General features: G+C 39.3%; 1 protein-coding gene across 1 annotated transcript; it reads right to left on the minus strand.

The window, feature by feature from the left end:
- Positions 1–15,983: 15,983 nt before the first annotated feature.
- Positions 15,984–16,490, minus strand: LOC122036569 (protein TRACHEARY ELEMENT DIFFERENTIATION-RELATED 7A-like). Its single transcript, XM_042595927.1, has one exon. It carries the CDS (start codon positions 16,488–16,490, stop codon positions 15,984–15,986), a length of 507 nt encoding a protein of 168 aa, XP_042451861.1.
- Positions 16,491–24,915: the final 8,425 nt, after the last annotated feature.

Here is a 24,915-nt window from a genome sequence, read left to right on the forward strand (position 1 = left end):
TATAGAGCAAACTATTAAGAAATCAAACTGCAGTATATAGATGTTTTGTATATCAATATACTATGGATCATACACGAAATGTCTTTACAAACTCTTCATTTCATTATTCTCAAGCAATCACTAACATGCATATAGATTAACATAGTTGTGCTGATGAAGCATCATAATTGTCATTCGCGATGATACTTGCAAGGTCCAACAAGATGGAAGTAGGAAATAAAAATTTGTCATCAACAATGAATTTCGAATGTACTTTTGCCACAGTAGTATTATGCTCAAGGAGTCATCAACAAAGTATGTAGTTCAACATAGTAAAAATTTAAATGCGATTGTAAAAAGAAAAAAAAATAAATTATAGGAGGAAAAATAAGATTAAGTCATGGCATATAGACGAAAACCATAAGGAGAGTACAAACAAGATATTTGTAGAGCAACTCATAAGATACAAAAGGTCATCATCTAACAATTCACAAAGAGATAACTTCCACATTGTCAGTCCTTACATAATTCGGAAACAACTAAATAAGCTACTCACACAACCCAACCATTATTAATTTTGGACCACAAAGAGAGGCAATAAATAAGGGAAATGTCAACTAACTCTGCTCATGGTAGAAATGTAAGAATGAAGTATTGAGCAAAGGAGATAGCTAGCTGTGAATAAACAAATTATTGGCAGTAAGGAATCAAAATCAATAAGTCATGGAGTCACAAACAAAGTGTTCAATCATCTTTTGAAGTCTAGTAATTTATACCTAGTAATGAATATAGTCTAGTACGCAATCCGCCCATTCGGATCGCACTTCATCAATTTCTTCATTGGAGTAAATTGTTTTCTTGAACTGTTAACAAACCCAAATTAATTTAGTAAAAAAAATCAGTAATGAAGAAGCAAAGTCAAATAAAAGAAATTATTTGAGAAAATTGAGAATATATCAAATATTACCATTGAGATAAGTGAATCCTTCGCGGTGGTAATATTTCCTTCAATAATTTCTCTCCTAAATTTCATCACATAAAATTCTCTAGCTTTCATCGTGGAAATTATATAAAAAAAACATTAAAAAGTAATTTGGCACTTGGGCCATAACTAGGCCTATTGGGTCTAACAGATGGCTCAATCCATCTTTTATATATTTCATTCATTTTATCAACAATTTATCAATTCAAGCACTTAACTTTAAGAAATACTCAAACAGTGCACCTAATTTCAATATTTATTAAAAAGCACACTTAATTTTCAAAATTCCCTTTAACCCATTACAACCGTAAACCAAAGCAAACAAATTTAATTTTCTTACTTGAACTAAACCGAACCAAGGCCAAAAAAAAACTTAATTATTTTATCAATCACTTTCATCTAAAAGTCATTAATGATCCTAAAAATAATTATAAATGCGACCCTAAAAATTTTATATTCACGTCATATTAACACTGTTACACTCCTAGTGATACCCTTAATCTATCCATTTTTTTCCTTCAAAATTTTGTGTCTTTTAAGTTCACTAAGTTTTGACCAAAAAGTCATATATGACCTTAAAAAGCTCATATTTATTTTAAATTTACACCATTGCACTCCTAGTGGTCTCGTGAACCCATCTATATATAAAGAAATGAGGCTTCTTTTGTGCTAATAATGAGTAGACAATGTGGTGCCCGAATGAGTAGGAAATTTACCTCATTTTTCATCACTACCTAATGTGTAGGCCAAGCAACACGGGTCCCTATAGCGTCACCAATAGTATCACATTCATCACATAAAATCCTCATTTGGGCTTGGATCAAAAGGGAACAAAGAGAGCATTGGTGTGGGGTTGTGAGCTTTCTCTACTAACCATTGAGCTAAGTTACCAATTGATAGCACTGAGGGGTAATCTGGAGATCACTAACACAATGAAGGATTTCTTATACTTGGAGGGTTTTGGAGTTTGGTAGTAGCCCTACTATCCCAACTAAAATTTAACTGCTCCAAAAATGAAAGAGATGAAACAATTATACATGACACGTACCACATCCATTAGTAGCAGTTAGTAGTTGGTCAGAATGATTGGAGTTTGTCCTCAAGGTCACAGTATCACCAGTGGAGTCTATTCTGTAAATGAGACTACTATTAGCCACATTTCAGAAAAGAACAACAATATTTCCTGCAGTTTATAACCGATTGTTGACTGTCAGAGTGAAACTACAATGTGTATTGAAAAGAAAGGTTATATGATGAATTACTTTCATTAGCAAGACCATTGATGTAGGTTTGCTTTATGCTTTACAACTTGGACAATAGATCTTTCGATGTACTATTTGGGTTGGAGAGATTCATCCAGCTTTTGCTCATTAGATAAGATGTCGATGACTGGTTTTATTGAAGCAGCTCAAGGTGGAAAACATGCACATTAGATTGGGATGAGCTTGAAATGGTGGAAATTTATCAACCTTAACATCATCTCCACTCTGATAAAGACCAACCATAGATCAGCTCAGTGTAGTAGCATTAGGTCTTCAATCTCAAATTCAACAGTAGGGAAATAAAAACAAACCCCTTCAAACTGCAGCTTCCCCTCTCTTTTTTGTTGCACGTAATCATCCTGAAATGCCCAAACAAACAAAATAGTTACTAACAACAAAATTAGTCAATAAAAAATAGCTATTCTTTCATGTATCACATACAATCTTTTTTGTTGTCATTTTGAGAAAAAAAACAGTAGGTGCTTTCATGTATCTCAAGCACCCGGGGGTCCGTGTATCTGATGACACATATAAAGTTGGACAAATCTCTAAAAAAAATTTAGAGACAATGCAATTCAATCAGACTGTAAGATGAAGTAGCTAGACCCAGTTAACTTCAAGAAATGTTGAGTAAAAGCAGGAAAAGAAACGCTTATATTTTAATGATCTTCGCAGCTCTTATGAGAGGATTGGCCTTGGCGATTTGTTCTCTTCCAACCGCCTTGTAATCGAATGAGCAGTCATGGGAATCGGAGTACCGGTGAAGTTTGCAGAAGATATCGCCGCAGCGGCACCGGAAGCCGGTCAAGCCCACCCTTTTCCTGCAGATCAAGCAACGCTTAATGGACTGAATGCTCGGGGATGGACGACAGTCTTCCTCGGTCTTCGGCGGGCAGGAAATCGGAACAGTAGGTGCCTGGAATCTCTCAGGCCTCTCCGGAGCTTCAAATCCTTGAGGGGAAAGCTGTGACAAAATAGAAGGGGAAGAGGAAGAAGGTTTGAGAATCTCCGCTTCGTCCTTGTTAAGATCTCACCTTTCCCCTGCCATATGTTTCAATTCCGGGACCAAATCGAAACAAAAATCAACAAAATATTTTGATTAATTCAACGAAAAAGAAACCATCTTTGCAAGGGTAACAAACAGACTCAACAAGTAGGGAGATGATGAGATCGACGAGCTGAAATAGAACAAATCTGAGATTTTTCTCCGGGAAATCAGAAAAATAAAAAAAAACTATACCTGGGGCACAAATAAATCGAGAGACGGCGGGCGGCTTTGTACGATCAAAGGGCCTCGTCGAGCTCAGAAATCCGCTCACCAAGAAATGAGAGGAGAGCACACCGCGCGTCGTGGAGGAAGATCCAGCGGAGGCGGACGGTCAGTCGACAGGGCGTGAAGAGATTGTATGAGGAGAGGGAAAGAAATATGGCTAGGGTTCGGGAATGTGAAGGGGAAGACACGGCGCCGAAAAGATATTCAGAGAGAGGGAAAGCAAAAACTGCGCGCGAGGGGAAAAAAATACCAAAGTCAAATACAACGGTTTTATCAAAACTGTTGTTGTAACCCCTAAAAACGCGGATAAAGACAACGGTTTATAAAACCGTTGTAAAAAGTGTTGTTGTTTTAAAAAGAAGTCTCTCAATGACAATAGTTTTCACAAAACCGTTGTCTTTTATATTTAATGGGGAGTTCAAAGACAACGGTTTTGGCAAAAATCGTTGTCTTTGAGCAAATACGCAACGCTTTCTCTTAAAATCGTTGTTGTAGGGGTGTTGTCTTTTAACATTTTTGTTGTAGTGCATACACTATAAGTAATATCATTTCCCAACTTATCGGCCTATTGATTTATCGAACTAAATCTCACCCTTTGATAAGTTAAAGAAATAAATACTAAATATATGTGCTTGTTATTATATTAGGATTAAGAGCACACAGTTCCATAATAACTAAGGTCTAGTTTTTTATTAAGTCAGTATAAAAAGAACTTACCTAAAATGGTCCTACTCAATACACTTAGAGTGTACTAGTGTAATTTATTAGTCAAGATAAACTAATACCAAATTACACTACGACTATTCCAATGGTTTGTTCCTTTCCATCTTAGTCTTGAGCAACGGTTTATAATTTATAAAGATCTGATAACATGATCTTCAGTGTGTGACACCACACACCATGTTATCTACAATATAAATTAATTGAACAACTACACTTAACAAATAAAATGCAAACATTTGACCAATATGATTCTTTAATTTCATAAATAAATGTTTACAAAAGCTAAGCTCTTAGTATACACTCTAACACCAACCGGTGACAGCCTCGATCTTCTGAGGGTCTACTGAAATACCTCTGGTTGAGACCACGTGTCCCAGAAAACTGACTGAAGGTAGCCAGAAGGCACACTTACTGAACATCGCATATAGCTGATGTCATCAAAGAGTCTCCAAGACTATGCGAAGATGCTGTGCATGTTCCTCCTCGAAACGCGAGTAGACCAATATGTCATCGATGAAAATGATAACAAACTGATCAAGATACTCCAGGAAGACGCGGTTCATCAAATCCATAAATACCGCTGTTGCATTGGTAGCCCAAATGGCATTACCAAAAACTCATAATGGCCATACCTAGTACGGAATGCTGTCTTCTGAATATCAGATTCTTTGACTCTCAACTGATGATATCCGGACCACAGATCAATCTTAGAATACATTGAGGTACCTCTGAGCTGATCAAACAAATCCTCGATCTGTGGTAAGTGGTTCTTATTTCTGATAGTCACTGCATTCAGCTGTTTGTAATCGATGCACAACCTCAGAGTACCATCCTTTTTCTTGACAAATAATACCAAAGAACCCGACGAAGAAGCACTAGGGAATATAAATCCCTTGTCTAAAAGCTCCTAGAGTTGAATCTTCAGTTCGTTCAACTCTTTTGGTGTCATACGATAACAAGCTTTTGATGTCGGCGCGGTTCCTGGAATCAACTCAATAGCAAACTCCACTTGCCTTTTGGGAGGCAAACCTGGTAGCTCCTCTGGAAATACATCCGGTTACTCTCTGACTACTGGAACGTTGGAGAGTTTGAGAACTACTGTCTGTTGATGCGGGAAGCATTCGACGATCAAACTCGTGTTTTGATAATGGCAAATGATTCAAAGTTAAGGTACCTTGTGATCTAACAAGTCTGCTTGAGTATTTCAGGAAAGTCCAAGCTGCGGTTAGGCAAAGGGAAAAACCCTAGGGGGTGGTAACCCTAGGTCATAGGGGGAGGTAACCCTATGCGGAAAGTCTTGGCAGGTCGATGGCTTCAGGCAAAAGTCCTAGGGGGTGGTAACCCTAGGTGGAAAGTCCTGGTGTCGCGAACCAGGTGAAAGACTGGACTAGCCTGGAAGCGAATGTCCAGCAGAAAGTCCGGAAGCGTCGAGTGCTGAGCAAAAGTCCAGTCGATTTGGAGGATCGCACTGGCAACAGGTAAAATCTCATGAGTGGAGTAGGTGAGGACGCGCTCCCCGTAGAGGGAACAGTAGGCGTCGGGTCGACCTAGGGTTTCCGGTCGGAAATCCGAAGTCAGACCCGGACAGTCCTGAGACTGTCAGAATATTCTTGATCATATTTTTACTGTCATTTTATGCTAACTTTGTGCTGCAGGGTATTTTGTGTGATTAATATATCTTGCAGGCACCAAAGTGCACAATTACTCTTAGATGAACAGTGTCTGAGGCGCCTCCATGGAGTTTGGAGGCGCCTCGGGTGCAAAACCTGAGCTGGCTGCGAAGCAAGCTTGGAGGCGCCTTGAAGGAAGCCAAGGCGTCTTGGGCAGCTTCATGAAGGCACCTTGGAGTGGCTGGAGGCGCCTTGAACCTGATAAGGTTCGACCAGTTCAGCACTTATCTCCGCGGCTGACTCGGCTCATTCAAGGCACCTTGGTGAACACTAGAAGGCGCCTTGAACAACCTTTATAAGGGGTCTCGACCAGCAGCTCACTACAACAATTACCAAGTCTTCTGTCTCCAACGTGCTGCTCTGAAAGACGCCCGAAAGTGCTGCTACAAGTTTACGACGACCCGAAGATCCGAGATTCTATTCTTGTCATCGGTCTAATTAGTTTCTGCATTTATTTGTACGTCATCTTGTAATCATTTTATCGAGCTTATAGTTGTTGCTCACGCAAAGCGATCAAGGATCGCAGGCCTTCGAGTAGGAGTCGATCAAGGCTCCGAACGAAGTAAAATTCTCTGTGTCCTTCTGTTTGTGTTTCTTTACTTTATTCCACTGCGTTTTAATTACTCCGATTGTTTTGCGATTCAAAAAACAAAACAGCTGCGAGCGCTATTCACCCCCCCCTCTAGCGCGTCTCGATCCAACAATTGGTATCAGAGCGGGGTTGTTTTGAATTGGTGCAACCACCATTCAAAACATTTTTTTGTGGTATTTTTTGTTTTTCTTTCGGAGTCAATTAGAAATTAGCTAAGTAGCTAAAATTCTAATTCTTTTCAAAATTGGTGTTGCTCAAAGTTGGTCAATACCACTTGAGTTAGTTTTTTTCTTCTTCCCGCACTACTAATCCAAGACTCAGTCTTGGAATAGATCTTCTTGTTTTTGTTCTTTTTCCAGATCTAAATGTCCCAACAAGAAGGATATAGCACTGTTCGTCCCCCACTATTCTCCGGAGAAGACTTCGGGTATTGGAAGGGGCGAATGGAGATATATCTTAAAACCCAGTTCGACACCTGGATGATAGTCAAGACGGGACTACAATTACCAACGGATGAAGACGGCAAGCCTACATCTTGCGAAAAGTGGGAACCAGCCCTTATCAAAAAGGTAGAAGCTGATGCCAAAGCCACTTGCACCCTCCAGTGCGGTCTTACCAAGGAAGAGCTCAACAGAGTCGGTCCGTTCTCTTCCGCAAAGGAGCTGTGGGAGAAACTGATCGAACTTCACGAGGGCACCTCAGAAACTAAGGTAGTAAGCGTGATTTGTTACTTAATAAACTATACAATTTAAAAATACAGGAAGGCGAGACGGCGAGTTCCCTACACGCAAGAATCCAAGATATCCTTAACTCCCTTCACGGAATCGGGCAGAAGGTAGAAAATAGGGATATCATAAGGTATGCTCTTAATTCATTTCCTAGGAGCACATTATGGGCATCAATGGTAGATGCCTACAAAGTCTCCAAGGATTTGTCTTCCTTAAAATTAGATGAATTGTTTAGTGAATTCGAACTTCATGAACAAACTAATGCACAACCGACCGAGAAGGGTATTGCTTTGGTTGCAGGTACTAGTCGAACACGGGAACCAAGAGTACGGCGAAAAATTGAATCAGAATCAGAAGACGAACCCGACTAAGAAGACTCAGAAGACGAACTGACCAGCGAACTAGTGAATCTCGTGAAGAAGCTCTACAAGAAGAAGAAGGGCTTCAATAAGAAGGATCTGAAGAAGGTAGTTCAATCCAAGGAGGCCCAACCGAGCTCGAAGGTAAAGTTTGAAGTCACCAGCTACGGGTGTAACCAGAAGGGGCACATCAAAGCCAACTGCCCCAACCAAAAGGAAGCCAAAAAGCAAAGAAGAAAGAAGGCCCTGAAGGCAACCTGGGACGAATCTTCTTCGGAGGACGACGACGACGAACTCGATCAGACGAGTTTACTCGCACTGATGGCCCGGGACCAAATCATCGAATACGAGAGCGAGAGCGAGTCAGAGGCCGACTCCGATCAAAGCCACGGATCCGCATCCATTTCCGAAGGGCCAAACTCCGCTATAAGTATTCCGAGGCTTAATAATTTAGTCAATTATTTACTTCGCAAATTAGCTAAGTCAAACCTTAAGATAAAGTCACTTCTAAAGGAAGTAGTTGTCCTTAAAGAAGTGACTAACTCTAAATCCTTACCTGATCAAGTTCAGACTGAAGATTCAACTCAAGTTCAAAAACTTGAGGAAGAAAATTCGAGTTTGAAAAATCAGGTCAAGGATTTAAAAAAATACCTTAGAACAGTTCTCTTTGGGTTCCAAGAATCTTGACTTAATTCTTGGGACACAAAGAGCCGTTTACAATAGAACTAGGCTAGGATATAAAAGTAAAAAAAATATAAATCTTATTTATCTTTAATAAATAAAAGAAATAGTAAATCAGTTCAAGCATGGGTCCCCAAGTCCAAATTGGTCAATCAAGTTGGGCTTGGTCAATATTGGGTCCCGAAGGATCAAATACACTACCTCGATAGGTCATATCGAGGCTATGATCCAAGGAGAGCAAAGAGAAAAACGATCTTAATAAAGTAAATTCAAAAATTCAAAAATCAAATAAAAAATTCAAAATTAAATTATAAATTCAAAATTCAAAAATCAAATTAAAAATTCGAAATTAAATTATAAATTCAAAATTCAAAAATCAAATTAAAAATTCGAAATTAAATTATAAATTCAAAAATTCAAAAATCAAATTTAAAATTCGAAATTAAATTATAAATTCAAAATTCAAAAATTCGAAATTAAATTATAAATTCAAAAATTCAAAAATTTAAAAATCAAATTAAAAATTCAAAATTAAATTATAAATTCAAAATTCAAAATTCAAAATCAAATTAAAAAATTTGAAATAAAAAAAAAATAGATGGAGGATCCAGAATAGCTGGCACCCCCAACTGAACTACCCGACAGGGTAATTGAACCTAATCTACCCGAAATGGGTAAAACAAGAGTAGATTACCCGGTAGGGTAATTAAGGTTAAATTAAAACGGACTAGATTTAACTTGACCCACGGTACTAGTGAAGTTTTTGGATGATAGTACATTAGGGAAGCTTGGGCATCGCATGTCTAGGAAGATATGGCTTCGACCTGGTGCATTTGGCCAAGTGGAACTGACCGAAGCTACCCTTAAATGGATCCTAACTAGTTAGACCAAGGTTTAGTATTAAGTTCAATGGGTAGGACTATTTGGAAAACCTCGAAGGCATGATTACTTTAATGAGTTCCTTGTGACTCACCATAGCCCAGAAGTTTATCCAAAGAATGTTTACTTGTTGAACCCAAAGCCAAACCTGAATCTAACCCAAAGTTAAACCAGACCCTTAAATTCAGCCATAATCCATCTCACAACAATTATAGGGTTCCCTGATTGACAATTTTAGATCGGGTGAGATGACTAGGAAATTAAAATTGACTTAACTTAAATCAAGTTAATTAACAATTAAATTATTTTAACTTGAATTATTTTTCAAATCTAATATTATTTAAAAAAACTCAATTTCAAAATTATTTTAAAACTAAATTTCAAAATTATTTTAAAACTAAATTTCAAAATTATTTTAAAACTCAATTTCAAAATTATTTTAAAAACTCAATTTCAAAATTATTTTAAAACTAAATTTCAAAATTATTTAAAAAACTCAATTTCAAAATTATTTTAAAACTCAATTTCAAAATTATTTAAAAACTCAATTTCAAAATTATTTTAAAAACTCAATTTCAAAATTATTTTAAAACTAAATTTCAAAATTATTTTAAAAACTCAATTTCAAAATTATTTTAAAACTAAATTTCAAAATTCTTTTAAAAAATTAAATTTAAAAATTATTTTAAAACTAAATTTCAAAATTATTTAAAAACTCAATTTAAAAATTATTTTAAAACTAAATTTCAAAATTATTTAAAAACTCAATTTCAAAATTATTTTAAAACTAAATTTCAAAATTATTTAAAAACTCAATTTCAAAATTATTTTAAAACTAAATTTCAAAATTATTTTAAAAACTCAATTTCAAAATTATTTTAAAAACTCAATTTCAAAATTATTTTAAAAACTCAATTTCAAAATTATTTTAAAAAACTAAATTTCAAAATTATTTTAAAACTAAATTTCAAAATTATTTTAAAAACTCAATTTCAAAATCATTCTAAAAAACTTAATTTCAAAATTATTTTAAAAACTTAATTTCAATATTATTTTTTCAAAATTATTTTAAACTTAACTTCAAATTTCTTATAAAAAAAAAATTATAAAGGACACATGATGCCTCATGGAGGCGCCTCCCATACGGGAAGGCGCCTCCAAGCGCGGCGGGAAAATTCCCGCCGCATCTTCCTAAGGCGCCTCGGATCGATTCGAGGCACCTCCAAAAAACTTCTTAAGGCGCCTTATGATTCTTAAGGCGCCTTCAAACCCCAACTTTAGGAAACGAACAGAGTCTTTCTGTTCGTTTTCTGCCGACGCCGAGCACGTCTTCCGAGTGCGAATTCAAGCAACCAAGGCGCCTTCAACCCGTTGATCTTCCCAATCAAATTCTACATAAGTTTCTGCTTATTTTTTTGGTAAAATCATTGAAAATAGGAAGCGTCGTCACATTGATCTTACTCCAGCTAGACTTCCATCAGCAGATATCAGATTCCCTACTATACATCTTAGGGATACCTTTGCTAATTACACTTTTGAACCTATCAAACCTAGATATGTAGATAGGACCTTTATACCCAGTTTTGTCAGCCATCTATCCAAATGATAGAGCACTATAAACTAGACCAACTGGTTTACTGCACTGATACAGTAAACCAGGAGTTATGTGCACAGTTTTATCACAACCTTGAGAGGGTTGATGATAGTAGGTACTCCACCAGAGTTGCTGGCGTTGACATTGAGCTTACTCCCACTTTGTTACGCACCACCCTAGGACTTAGGGTTTCAGAGTCTACCTTCTTATGCTACCCCAGTAGGGACCTGCCATTTGGCGATCCTTACTCTCATATTAAGTTAGATACTATCTACACTTATTTCTTTAGGGAAGAGAGACCTGCTGGCCTGACTGAGTTCAGGTCAGTCTCTCTTCGGGTTCAGGACTACGTGATGTATAGGGTCCTGACAGCATGTATTTTGCCGATCTCATCTCGGGATGTCCCGAAGATGAGGACTTCCCACTCATTTTTCCTGTACGCCCTGTGTCATCGATTAGACATCGATATAGCCTTGCATATATTCCAGAACATTATTTGTGCATCTGGGACAGTCACTTCCAAGATAGTACACATGCCCTATTGTCATATTTTGACACGCTTCTTTTCGACCATAAAGGGTATAGATGTGACCAGGGGGACAGTTATTCCTCTTACTATATATGAAGAGCTAGGATCCCGTAGTTGTAGACTAGCTTGTGCTGATATCACCGCTGATGGAGTTCTAGCCTGGACAGGACGACCACAGCCAGCGGTTGCCCCTATCGCTCCAGCAGCTGAGGATATACCAGGCGAGGGAGAGGAGTGGGCTGATTTCTTAGCTGAGGATCTTTTCGCGGATCCCTCCCCGTTTGCCGGACCATCCACCTCAGCTGACCTTCGACCTCTGCATCACTCTCCGTCGAGGACAGACTTGCTCGACTCGAGGTCGAGTCCATCCAGACACGTCAGATAGTTCTCTCCATTCTATCCGAGATGGCTGCCGAATTTACGTCCCTCCGTGACGAGATACGACGTCTGGGTCAGCCGGCACCCGAGCAGCCCCATGCATCACCTCCCGCCGATGACCCGCCAGCTGATGCTCCTCGAGTAGATGATCCTGCTATTTGATATGACCCTTTTTATGCATTGTACTATGGATTGTTGCCTATGGACACCTTCACTTCACTATCTACTTATTTTGTTGGAGCTTCTTGAAGTGATATATACTTATTTGCATGCTTAGTCAACAACTTACTCAGTTTCAAATAATCTAGGTTTACCTATCATAATTTTTTTAAAATCTAGGAAAAATAGTTTTCAAAATCCCAATTTATTAGATTTTTTAAAAGTTGGACTTAGCCTAAAATTTCCCCCTAGAAATCTTTTTCCCCTAGAATTAAGCCAGAGCATCTCACAAACACCTAGGCATACCTTGATTGTGTTTGAAAGACTTAGAACGGTGTGAGATGCATAGGGTACAGCCTGGACTCAAGAATGCTTATATCTGTGCATCATTATGAGTCTGGGCATTAAACACACAATATACATCAATCAAGTCAAGTCCTCCAGCTCTAGTCAAAGCTAACTGGACCAAACTGACTTAACTTGACTAACCATGTGAAAGCTGTTGCCCTGTAGGCAATCAGCAAGTAGCTAAAGGTTAGACAGTTGGTAAAGGACACTCAGTTATCTGGTTAAGCGTCCTTTGATCTTTACGACTCTGATACCTCTTAAAAGTCAATCTATTAAACTTGACTCATGCTTGGACTTAAGGACCAACTGACTTTCTAAACCAAATTTTTAGCTACTCTGCTCCATCCTAGCCCTAAAATTTAATAAGTATTGTTTAAAATTAAGCTAAGTTTTTTCTCTAAGCCATAGCTTTCAAAATCCAATACTTGCAAAGAACTTAGTTTTATTTTCAAAACTTTAAAACTTAGCTTACTTTGAAATCTAACTTTATAAACTCTTGTTTAAAGCACAGTTTTCAAAAATTAAAAAGCTACTTCAAAAGTATTCTAAATAAAAATTATAGTTTTACTAGCCTTTTAAACTATCAAAAAGATCCAATTTCTAGTAGTTGTATAAGTTTTAAGTTTCTCACTTAGCTAAACTATTAAATGTTTGTCAAAATCTTGTTATATTAAAAGACTATTGTTGCTTATTTTTGATATATGACAAAGGGGGAGAGTAGAAAATTCAAATACTTAACTCAAATACTTCAAACTTAAAAATAATGAATATTAAAGGGGGAGCAAAGCAACAGTTAAGGGGGAGCCTATACTAAAGTTTACCTTAGCAAAATAATTTGCTAAGCTTGCTTTAAATATTTTTTGTTTGATATCTGATTACTTAACTTTGAATTCAAGTTGTCATAATCAAAAAGGGGGAGATTGTTGATGCGGGAAGCATCTGACGATCGAACTCGTGTTTTGATAATGGCAAAGGATTCAAAGTTAAGGTACCTTGTGATCTAACAAGTCTGCTTGAGTATTTCAGGAAAGTCCTAGCTGCGGTTAGGCAAAGGGAAAAAACCCTAGGGGGTGGTAACCCTAGGTCATAGGGGGAGGTAACCCTATACGGAAAGTCTTGGCAGGTCGATGGCTTCAGGCAAAAGTCCTAGGGGGTGGTAACCCTAGGTGGAAAGTCCTGGTGTCGCGAACTAGGTGAAAGACTGGACTAGCCTGGAAGCGAATGTCCAGCAGAAAGTCCGGAAGCGTCGAGTGCTGAGGAAAAGTCCAGTCGATCTGGAGGATCGCACTGGCAACAGGTAAAATCTCCTGAGTGGAGTAGGTGAGGACGCGTTCCCCGTAGAGGGAACAGTAGGCGTCGGGTCGACCTAGGGGTTCCGGTCGGAAATCCGAAGTCAGACCCGGACAGTCCTGTAACTGTCACAACATTCTTGATCATATTTTTACTGTCATTTTATGCTAACGTCGTGCTGCAGGGTATTTTGTGTGATTAACATATCTTGCAGGTACCAAAGTGCACAATTACTCTCGGATGAACAGTGTCCGAGGCGCCTCCATGGAGTTTGGAGGCGCCTCGAGTGCAAAACCTGAGCTGGCTGCGAAGCAAGCTTGGAGGCACCTTGAAGGAAGCCAAGGCACCTTGGTCAGCTTCATGAAGGCGCCTTGGAGTGGCTGGAGGCACCTTGAACCTGATAAGGTTCGACCAGTTCAGCACTTATCTCCGCGGCTGACTCGGCTCATTCAAGGCGCCTTGGTGAACAGTAGAAGGCGCCTTGAACAACCTTTATAAGGGGTCTCGACCAGCAGCTCACTACAACAATTACCAAGTCTTCTGTCTCCAACGTGCTGCTCTGAAAGACGCCCGAAAGTGCTGCTACAAGTTTACGATGACCCGAAGATCCGAGATTCTATTCTTGTCATCGGTATAATTAGTTTCTGCATTTATTTGTACGTCATCTTGTAATCATTTTATCGAGCTTATAGTTGTTGCCCACGCAAAGCGATCAAGTATCACGGGCCTTCGAGTAGGAGTCGATCAAGGCTCCGAACCAAGTAAAATTCTCTGTGTCCTTCTGTTTGTGTTTCTTTACTTTATTCCACTGCATTTTAATTACTCCGATAGTTTTGTGATTCAAAAAACGAAATAGCCGCAATGTGACCACCCTCGTCTGTCATCTTTGATGCCAGTGAAATCCCACGAGGGTTGGTTCGGAGACCGGAATGTGACCACCCTCGTCTGGTAATCAATAGTGGCATGATATGCTGACAAACAATCCATGCCAAGAATAATATCAAAGTCGACTATTTCCAGTACTAAAAGATGTACCGTAAGTATCATGTTGCCAAAATCTAACGGGCAACCTCTGACCTCCTGGGTGACATCCAAAGCATCACCGGATGGTAGAGAGATGGTTAGTCACTGCGATCTAATAGTGGGTAATATACCAATCTCCCTTATAAAGGTACGAGATATAAAAGAATGTGAGCTACCAGTATCTATCAGCATATCAGCAGATAGGACATAAATGGAAATCATACCACAGAAAATGGATCCATCGGCCCGCTGCACATCCTCTCTGGTGACCGTATGAATATGTCCAGTCTCTGGCGGAGGTGGAGGTGGTAGCGCTGCCAGCGGTGGTTGCATCTGTGCAGGAACCAGCCATTGAGGCAGTGCTAGATACAGGGCCAGAGGTGGAAGAGAGGACTGTGACTGATACTATACTGGTAGCTGGGACTGCGTCTGGTACTGAACCAATGGCTGGGTTGGTAGATACTGGACTAGGGGGTGAGGCTGTAGCTGATACTGGGGTCCCACGACAGAACTCTGTGGTACCATGAGGGGACTGGGGTGCTCCTATCCATACATGCCATAAGCAGCAGCTGCAGGGGGAGCTGTCCTTTACTGACGATGTGAAGATTGGGCTTTGCGCCCTCCTCGCTAAGTCCCTGACTGACTGAGCTGAACTTCGTGACCAAAAACTCTGGAAGCAATATGCTGAGCCTTCAACGAACAATCTCGGCTCATGTGCCCAGGCAGTTTGCAATAATAGCAAACTGACTGCCCCAAAGTGCAGGTTGATGTGGTGTGCTCTCTGGACCCACACCGGGCGTAGTGGATGTCACTGGTGGTTTGTTTCCGGGTCTGTTGAGGAGGTCGGAAACGTCCAGATAAAGACCGCCTCAACTTCTGAGGCTGACTAGAAGCCCAGAAGTACCCTGACCTGGCCGACTGTGACCACTCTACTGTTGTCTGGTCACCTGTGCCTACTGGATCTGCCCTGATGCCTGACCTGCCTGCTTCCTTTTCTTGTCCGGATACGCTCTCTGGTGAGTTAACTCTATCATCAGGGCTCTGTCCAGTGTCTCTATGTAAGATGAGTTGCCAAAATCGGTAAGCTTTACTTGCAGATGTCCATCCAGTCCCTGAATAAACTGCTGTATACGGGAACTGCCCTCAGCAACTAGTTCTGGACAAAATCTGGCCAACCAATTAAACTCAGCATTGTACTCTGTCACCGAGTGGTTGTTATGTAGCAGACTCAGAAAATCCTGTCGGCGAGTCATCTGATATGCCCGTGGGAAATAGCGGCTCTCAAAAGCCTCTCTAAATCTAGCCCAGGTGATGTCTGCTAGCCTATGATGGAACGCTGTGAAACCCACCAGGTGTCGACCTCATCCCATAAATGAAAAGCAGCCAACTCTGCTTTCTCCCACTCGGAGCAAGCCATGTAGAAGAAGGTCCGCTCCATGGTCTCTATCCAGGACTGGGCCACACTCGGATCAATCTCTCCTCGGAAGAGTGTGAATCGACTCTTCATCGACTCTGCCAATGCTGGGATCCGGGCTCATGCCGCGACAATATTAGTGAGGTGGGTAGGGATCATCGTGAGAACTGGCGGAATCCCCGGAGCTGGTGGTACAGGTAGTACTGCTAGATAGATCGGGGGAGGTACTCCCGGTACTGCTGCATAAGCTGAAGCATATACCACTGGTGGTACTACGGTGTCGATATGGGTGGCCGCGGCTGGAGGTACGGTAGGTGGTGGTACCGAAAATGGAGCAACCTGTACCGCTGATGCGGGTGTTGGGTACACTGTAGGCACTGGGGGTGCTGGTGCCGCGAGTTCTGCGGGTGCCAGGTACACAATAGGTCCAGGTGGCGGTGGTGTCGGGTACGCCGCAAGCTCTGCTGGTGGAGGTATCAGGTTTTGCCACAGGTGGTACATGTATACGGTATGGGTGGGTACCTCCAACGAAGCCATCGGAGTTTGAGAGCCCGACGCACCCGCAATATCTTGAGTCTGTCCCTGACCGATAGGCTCAATCCCAGTAGGGAACTCTGGCGAGTGCATTGCTAGAGATTCCAAAATCCTTTTACGTGGCCGTCTAGTGTCACGTCTCGCAGCTACACGTGTAGATCTCCTCATATCTGTTAAGTTATAACTTAGATATTACTACAAGTATAAAAATTATAAAATTACCTTTATACCTATTTGCTGTCTGGAGACGTTCCGTCGCTGTCCAGCCCCCTTTTATGATCTCGGAATCCCGTACAAGAAAATTGACAGAAATCCGTACAAATCCAAAATGGAATTCCGAAAATGAACATAACGGAAATCTGTACAAATATGAAAGTACCCAATTTGACTTGTAAATCAAGCTTTGATACCAAAAATATTGGTATCAGATTAACACGCAAAACCAAAATACGAAAACCAAGTATTCAAAACTTGACTCTGATACCAAATAAATTGGTATTAGGTTAACTCAAATATTCGAAACACGAAAACAAAGGATCGTATAACTGCGCTCTAATACCAAATAAATTATCACGCCCCAGGTAGACCCTGCCAGAAGAAATTTCAACAGCATCTCCCCTGTACGGGTGACAATCTAAAACTTTCTACAATGCCCTCAAGGCCACATATACCTCGGCCAACACGGCTGGAACAAAAACAATAAAAAATAAGGTAAAGACCCACGCAGTTTAATAGTAAAACTAAACTAATGCAACGATAAGGAAAACCATCTCAAAAATTCTACTCAACTACACCCATAAAGCTCAAATCACAATGATGCAAATAAAAGAAACTCACCTCTTATGCCGCCCAGGCAGGCATGTAGCAGAACATATCCAAATATATATAAAAAGAAAATCCATTGGCAAATAAGGGATCGTACAAGATCCAAGTGCCAAATCCAGAACAAGTCTGAAACATAGACTAGTATAGTATAATAAGAAAACCAAAAGATAGAAACACACATCCTTGCGATCTGCAAGGGGGCTAGCGATTGGAACTCTCCGGACAGCCTCAACCTGAAAATAGTAATAACAACGGGATGAGTCAACTCCTCAGCGGGTAACTACTGACATGCATAGTAAGAAATAACCAATAGCAATAATTATGCGTACAGTCTCCTGATATAGGAATGATAAATGTAAACTGAGATATATAAGAGAAAAACTGTACTAACCAGGACCTGGTGTATGGATAATAGACCGAGAGATATAGAAATCCTGTATGCATGTCAAACATATGCATCCACCAAATATGCAGCATATAAGTGCAGTAAACATAAGCTATAAATGCATCAATGTGTATGATACCAATGCCATGTCCTGGCACACATACTGCCAGTCAGTCGTCTCACACATGATGGTGAGACCGAGTAGGTAGCGTTGTGACAACCGTACACTCTGCCATCACTGCTCCTGATGAGTGACCGAGTAGACGGGATGCTGTCGGAGTACACCTATCCTCCTACCCCAAATCATAAGTGGGCTAGCGCAATGCTCTCGTCTCCCTAAGCAAGTCCAGAGGAGGGATCCATGTCTTGCTATAACGCTACATCACACTACCCCATAAAACTCAAATCATATTCCTACTACAATTTACATAACTAAACGAAATCTCAATTAGGGTTAGGAAACCCTAATTGCTTAACCTATTCATACTACATACTCACCAAATCCGTGGTAGCTAATAGGGCTCTCGACCGGAGAAGTCCACAGCCGTAAGACGGTGGCCGCAGCTGAGTAAGGCTACTGTTCAGAAAACCAGATAACCCTAAGTTGCTGGTCGAAAAGGAGACGTTGCTGGAATCTGAAACAGTTAGCACATACCATCCTAATCTGAGGTTGAATCAAGATCTCCACCATCAAATACTAAATCAACCTACCTTCATCGATCCTTGACAACGAGACGACACCTAGCTATCCGAGAGGCTCAGACTGAAATATTCTCGTAAATTTTGTATGTGAGGCCTAGCACTGGTCCTGGAAGTAGATGAGTGGCCGAAGGGAAGAACTCAGCCAGTATGCTTCGGCACTCCTCCAATCTCGCTGAACCTAGACACGTAAAGAGGAACCGGCGGTGCTGACCAGATCGGGCTATGCGCAAGATTAGGGTTGGACCGATCGAAAAAGGAGATCGATGATAGGGCACAACCTCAGGCTCCAACGACCCGTCGTGGGTCCGCGGTGGTCGGAAGTGATGCTAGGGCACAGGGGGTAGCCATCTGTTGACGCTAAGGTGGAGGGAAAATGGTCACGATCGGTTGGCATCGAGGTATGCTTCGGGTGGTGGCGCGAAGAAACGAAGAGGAAATCGGCGGCTGGGGTGGTCGGTGAAGCACAGAAGAGATCGAAGAGGAGGGGCGGCGGCGTACGACAGTGGAGACGGCTAGGGCAGAGATAGGGAGAGAAGAGGAAGAGATGCATGACTTCCCTTCTGTCGAGGCTTTTGTACGCGGGAAGAAAAAACCGTCGGTGCGGTTAGGGCAAGGATCGGCGTGAGAGGAGGCTCGGCGCAAGGAATGGTGTCGAGGACAAAGAAAAAGAAAAAGAAAAGGAAAATAAAGAGGAAAATCAAACATTTCCTCGCTTAAATGGGGTAGCCTAAACAGGCTTTGCCGGGGTCCAATATTTATCTCCGTAAACTCATTATACGAGCTCTGAAAAATTCTCGAAAAATTTCTAAAAATTCCAGAAAATTCCCTAATGGTTATTCACCCTTTTTCGATATTTTACACCTGAACTACAGAAACAATATTATTATTTAGATGCTTATGATATTATCTATCATCTTTATGAGCTATTTGATCAGCAACCTAGTTTCAAAAGGTTCGTTTGCTCAAAGATGCAGGAAGGTTCATCCGCAGTACAATATGTACTAAAGATGAATGATTACATAGAATGTTTAGCATCACTCAGTTTTATAATGGATCATGAGTTAAGAATTGACTTAATTCTACATAGTTTACCGAAAAGTCATTTACAATTTGTGATGAACTATCGGATGAACAATTTGGAATTGACCATTCCCGAGATGATTAATATGCTCAAGACTGTAGAGTCTTCTGTTAAAGGTGAACAGAAAATTGTGATGTTAGTAGACTCCTTCAAGAAAATTTCTAAGAGAATACCAAAACATTATGCTAAGGGGAAGAGCACAAAGGCCAAAACAGTAGAACCGACACAAAAGGGCCTCTGCCATCATTGTGGCAAGATAGGACACCGGCGAAGAAACTGCAAGATCTATCTTGAGTCCATGAAGCAAAATAAGGCATCCGATGCCGCATCCTCTTTAGGTATTTTCATTATTGATTGTCATGCTATTTCCTCAGACACTTGGATATTAGATACTATGTGTGGCTCACATATATGTAATGACATGTATGTTAGTATTAGCCCTAGTACCAATTATGAGATGATTGTAAAGGGCACATTATTGTATCATATTTCATTATAAATAAAAGGCAAAGTTGATTATTATATTTATTTCAGTTCAATGTCGATTGAATAAATATAATAATGTCCTTGGGTAGTAGGTTGTTATCTACAGTATATCAATTGGTTGAATTGATAGTGAGATATTATAGAGAACACTACTCTTAACTATTCCTAGTCGAGGATTAATATGCAAGGACAATATTAATGCGTTGAGACTAGCATGTAGGTCAACGGATGACTTGATCTCACAAGTCATGGATATGAGATATCAGGTTGACACATGGGTATATATTAGAGAATATATACTGAATGACTCGCCATGAGAATGTTTCATGGATCATTATATGAGTGTCATAAACATTCTCATGTGACTATTGGTATGAATAGTCCTTGGACCTGAAGTCACTACGGTTCCCTACATAAGGAGTTGTGTACTTTGGTATCGGCAAACGTCACCTGTAACAAGGTGGACAACAAAGTCGATCACTGGGTATGCAATGAATTATGCGGAGGGATGTGAGTGATGTAGATGGGATCTATCCCTTCCATATGACGGAAGTGATATCTGTGGGCCCCTTGATTAGTAGGACACAAGAAAGCATGACCATGTGCAAATGAGTCAATATGAGATATTGAACTTATTTGATTGAATGTGTCTACTTAGAGATCAAGAAACACAAAAGGTTGATAAGAGGATGACACGGTCTATGCCTCATTGATCAACCTAGATATCAAGGATAGAGGGACCAAGTCATACAAGATAATAGCCACGGACAGGTTAGGTCGGATCTTGACCTTCTCGTCACTTGGGTAGCAATGATGCCTTGCTAGATGTCACTCATTGCTTATGTATCTAAATGTTGATTTGGATACATTACCAACGTTACGAGAATATATTGGGTCACACACAAAGAACAAGTAGAATTGGAGATATATTCATATGATGAATAATTGGATTAAGTCTAATCCGAATTGGACTTATTGAGTTAGACTCAATTGAATCTAATTATTAGATTAAGTCCAATTCAAACTAGACTAGAGGAAGTCAATTCAAATTAATGAAATAGTGATTCATTGAATTTGAATTGTATGAGGATTAATTGAGTAAGACTCAATTGAATTAGACTTGAGTTAGACTCAAGTGGATTAGAATTGAGTTAGACTCAAGTGAGACTTAATGGAGGCATTCATTGAATTTTGAATTCAATGAATCATTTCATTAAATTCAATTTTTGAAATTGATTTAAAAATGAGGAGTTTTCAAATGTGGCCCTTAATGGAGAGTGAATGAGCATTAAGGCTCATTAATGGAATTAATGATCATTAAGTATTTTCATTGGATGAAAATACTTAAGCCATTTTTATTCTCATTTTTCACAACTTCTTCATCATATCCTCCCTCTCTTCTCCTCTTGGCCGAATCCTCTTTCTAAGGTTGCTAGCACAACCTTAGGTGGTAGGCATCTCCACTTAGTGAGTTTGTGAGACAAATGAACACTTGTTCGTGTGGATACTGTAGAGGCACGAACGCGAGATCGTGCTGTGATCCAAGCTATCGGGAGTCTGTGAGCACGCACCAAAGGTATACTTCATCATGTTTTAGATCTAACTTAGTATAAAGTTTTGTTTCCCTTCGCATGGATCTTCTGGGGTAAAGGTTTTTCCGCTGTGCGTTCACGTGTTTAGCAACCTATTACCTTACAATATAGGGGCTAAGGAATAGCAGAAGACTCGTCAAGGGAGAAACAAGTCTGCGAGTTGGGAATGGAGCAAAGGTTGCTACAGTCGCCATCAGAACATACTTGTTACAGTTTCCTAGTGAACTTGTTTTAGAATTAGATAGTTGTTATTTTGTTCCCACAATAATAAAGAACATTGTTTCTATTTCATGCTTAAATAGAAAAGGTTTCCATTTAACTTTTAGTAACAATTATTGTTATATAACGTTGAATAATGTTCTTTATGGAACTGGAACTTTATACAATGACATCTACGCATTAGATACTGTTGGTTGCTACTCGGAAAACCTAGAGGTTCCACTGTACAAAAATTTTGTACAAAGGTCTGAACCTTTTCCTAGCTACCATGTGTTCTTTTAAATTAAAATTTTGAATCGCCTGCGGAACTTAACACGTTTGATCCAAAACTTAATCTATTTGTTCTTTAAGGTTTAGACTTGGATCTCCTTAACACGTTTGATCCAAATCACCTAAGTTATTAATTCCATTAAATATTAATTTCCATAATTGGGTCCCAGTACTGACGTGGCGAGGCACATGGCCTTCTTGGATATGGGAACAACCACCACCGACTAGACAAAACCTTTTATGGAAAGCTAATATTTAATTTCCTAAAATAACTTTAGGTCAACCAAAAAGAACAATCAAATCACAAGGAAAAGAAAATTAAAAGAACACAACTTCGAAAAACATATTCGAAATACTAGAATCGTAAGCCTCTTGTATTTGGTATTATTTCCATAAATAACTAGCATGATGCGGAAAGAAAAATTACTAGTTATACCTTGTAGAAAAACCTCTTGATCTTCTACCGTATTCCTCTTCTAATCTCGGACATTGTGTGGGCAATGATCTTCCGAGACGAGAACCACCTAGCACCTTCTTCTTCTTCCTTCAAGTTTTGGCCAAGTAAAAACTTCCAAAGGATGAAGAACTTTTTCCACCAATCAAGCTCCAAGGGATGCAAACTTTCTCTCCTTCTTCTCCAAGCTAGAATCCGGCCACCAATTAAAACTCCAAGAGCATGAAGAGGTTCGGCCACAAGATGGAGAAGAAAAGAAAGGGAAGGGCCGGCCACACCTAGGAAGAAAAGAGAGGAAGAAAAAGAATAGAGTCGTTCCCATGAAGGCACCTCTACCCCCTCTTTTATAATCCTTGGTCTCGGCAAATAAGGAAATTTAATTAAAAAATTTCCTTAATTCTTTTGCCATGTAAAGAAAAATTATTTTAATTAAAACAATTTTCTTCTTTTAAAAACAATGGCCGACCACTTTAAAAAAAACAAAACAAGGAGAGTTTTAATTAATTAAAACTTCCTAATTTGTCTCCAGAAATTTTATAAAAAATTTCTCCAATAATTTTAATCCCTTTTATGATTGGTTTATAAAAAGAAATTTCTATAATTTTAATTTTTCAACATGTGAATAATTTATAAAGAAGAGAAATAAAATATCCTTTCCAATCTACAAATAAGGAAAGAGATTTAATCTCTTTCTTTAATCTTTTGTAGAGACTTATAAAAGAGATATTTTAATTTTTAATCTCTTCAATAAATTATATCTTTCACATAAGAAAATTTTAAAATTAAAATTCTTTTTAAATTAAATAGGGCCGGCCACCTAAGCTTGGGTTCAAGCTGGCCACCCATGAACCAATGGTTTGGCCGACCCTAGCTTGATCCACAAGCTAGCTTGGCCGGCCCCTATAACATGGGTATGAAGGTGGGTATAGGTGGGTATAGTACTCTATAAATAAGAGGCTACGATAGGGACCGAGAGGAGGAATTGGTTTTGGTCTCCCGATAAAATTAAGCATCCCGTGTTCACCCCGAACACACAACTTAATTTTATCAATAATAATTCATTCCACTAGAGAACTATTATTGAACTACCGCACCATTCCCAAATTACATTTTGGGCTCCTTCTTATTATGAGTATGTTAGTCTCCCTGTGTTTAAGATATCAAATGTCCACTAATTAAGTAAGTTACTGACAACTCACTTAATTAATATCTAGCTCCAAGAGTAGTACCACTCAACTTCATTGTCATGTCGGACTAAGTCCACCTGCAGGGTTTAACATGACAATCCTTATGAGCTTCTCTTGGGGACATTCTCAACCTAGATCACTAGGACACAGTTTCCTTCTATAATCAACAACACACACATAAGTGATATCATTTCCCAACTTATCGGGCTTATTGATTCATCGAACTAAATCTCACCCATTGATAAATTAAAGAAATAAATATCAAATATATGTGCTTGTTATTATATTAGGATTAAGAGCACACACTTCCATAATAACTGAGGTCTTTGTTTCTTTATAAAGTCAGTATAAAAGAAACGACCTCTAATGGTCCTACTCAATACACTCTAAGTGTACTAGTGTAATTATATAGTTAAGATAAACTAATACCTAATTACACTACGACCTTCCAATGGTTTGTTCCTTTCCATTATGGTCGTGAGCTACTGTTTATAATTTATAAGGTACTGATAACATGATCATCTGTGTGTGACACCACACACCATGTTATCTACAATATAAATTAATTGAACAACTACATTTATCATAAATGTAGACATTTGACCAATGTGATTCTTATTTCTAGATAAATGTTTATACCAAAAGCTAGGCTTTTAGTATACACTCTAACAGATACATCTAGTGATGTATTTAATATCGATACGAGCAATAAATGTGCCTGATTAGATAATCAATTAACGTCTTACTCATGGCATTGCCACCTTGGCCATATAAGCAAGAAGCACATGTCTAAATTACAAAAGATTGAAGTTCTCAAATTATTTGAATTAGATACATTTGATACATGTGATTCATATTTAAAAGGCAAGATGACAAAGTTACCTTTTTCTGAAAAGGGTGAACGAGTTGATGAGTTACTTGGGCTCGTATATACCGACGTATGTGGACCAATGTCAACTCATACACTAGGAGGTTATAGCTACTTCATTACTTTTATAATTGATCACTCTCGTTATGTATACAGTATTTAATAAACACAAGTCTAAAGCCTTTAAAAACTTTAGAGAATTCAGAAGTGAAGTTGAGAAATAACTTGGTAAAAATATCAAGATACTTTGATCCGATTGAGGTGGTGAGTATTTAAGCTTAAAATTTTAAGATTATCTAAGAGACAATGGTATATTGTCTCAATGGACTCCACCATATATGCCACAACATAATGGTGTATCGGAAAGGCGTAACCTAACCTTGTTGGACATTGTTAGGTCTATGATGGATCATACAAATCTTTCCAAAATATTTTGGCATTATGTACTC

Source organism: Zingiber officinale, unplaced genomic scaffold (genome assembly GCF_018446385.1).
Source record: "Zingiber officinale cultivar Zhangliang unplaced genomic scaffold, Zo_v1.1 ctg175, whole genome shotgun sequence".
NCBI classification, from domain to species: Eukaryota; Viridiplantae; Streptophyta; class Magnoliopsida; order Zingiberales; family Zingiberaceae; genus Zingiber; species Zingiber officinale.

Bases quoted from the DNA above. Each gene is read 5' to 3' on its own strand.
- LOC122036569 (XM_042595927.1), bottom strand. From the start codon at position 16,490: ATGCACTCGCCAGAGTTCCCTACTGGGATTGAGCCTATCGGTCAGGGA.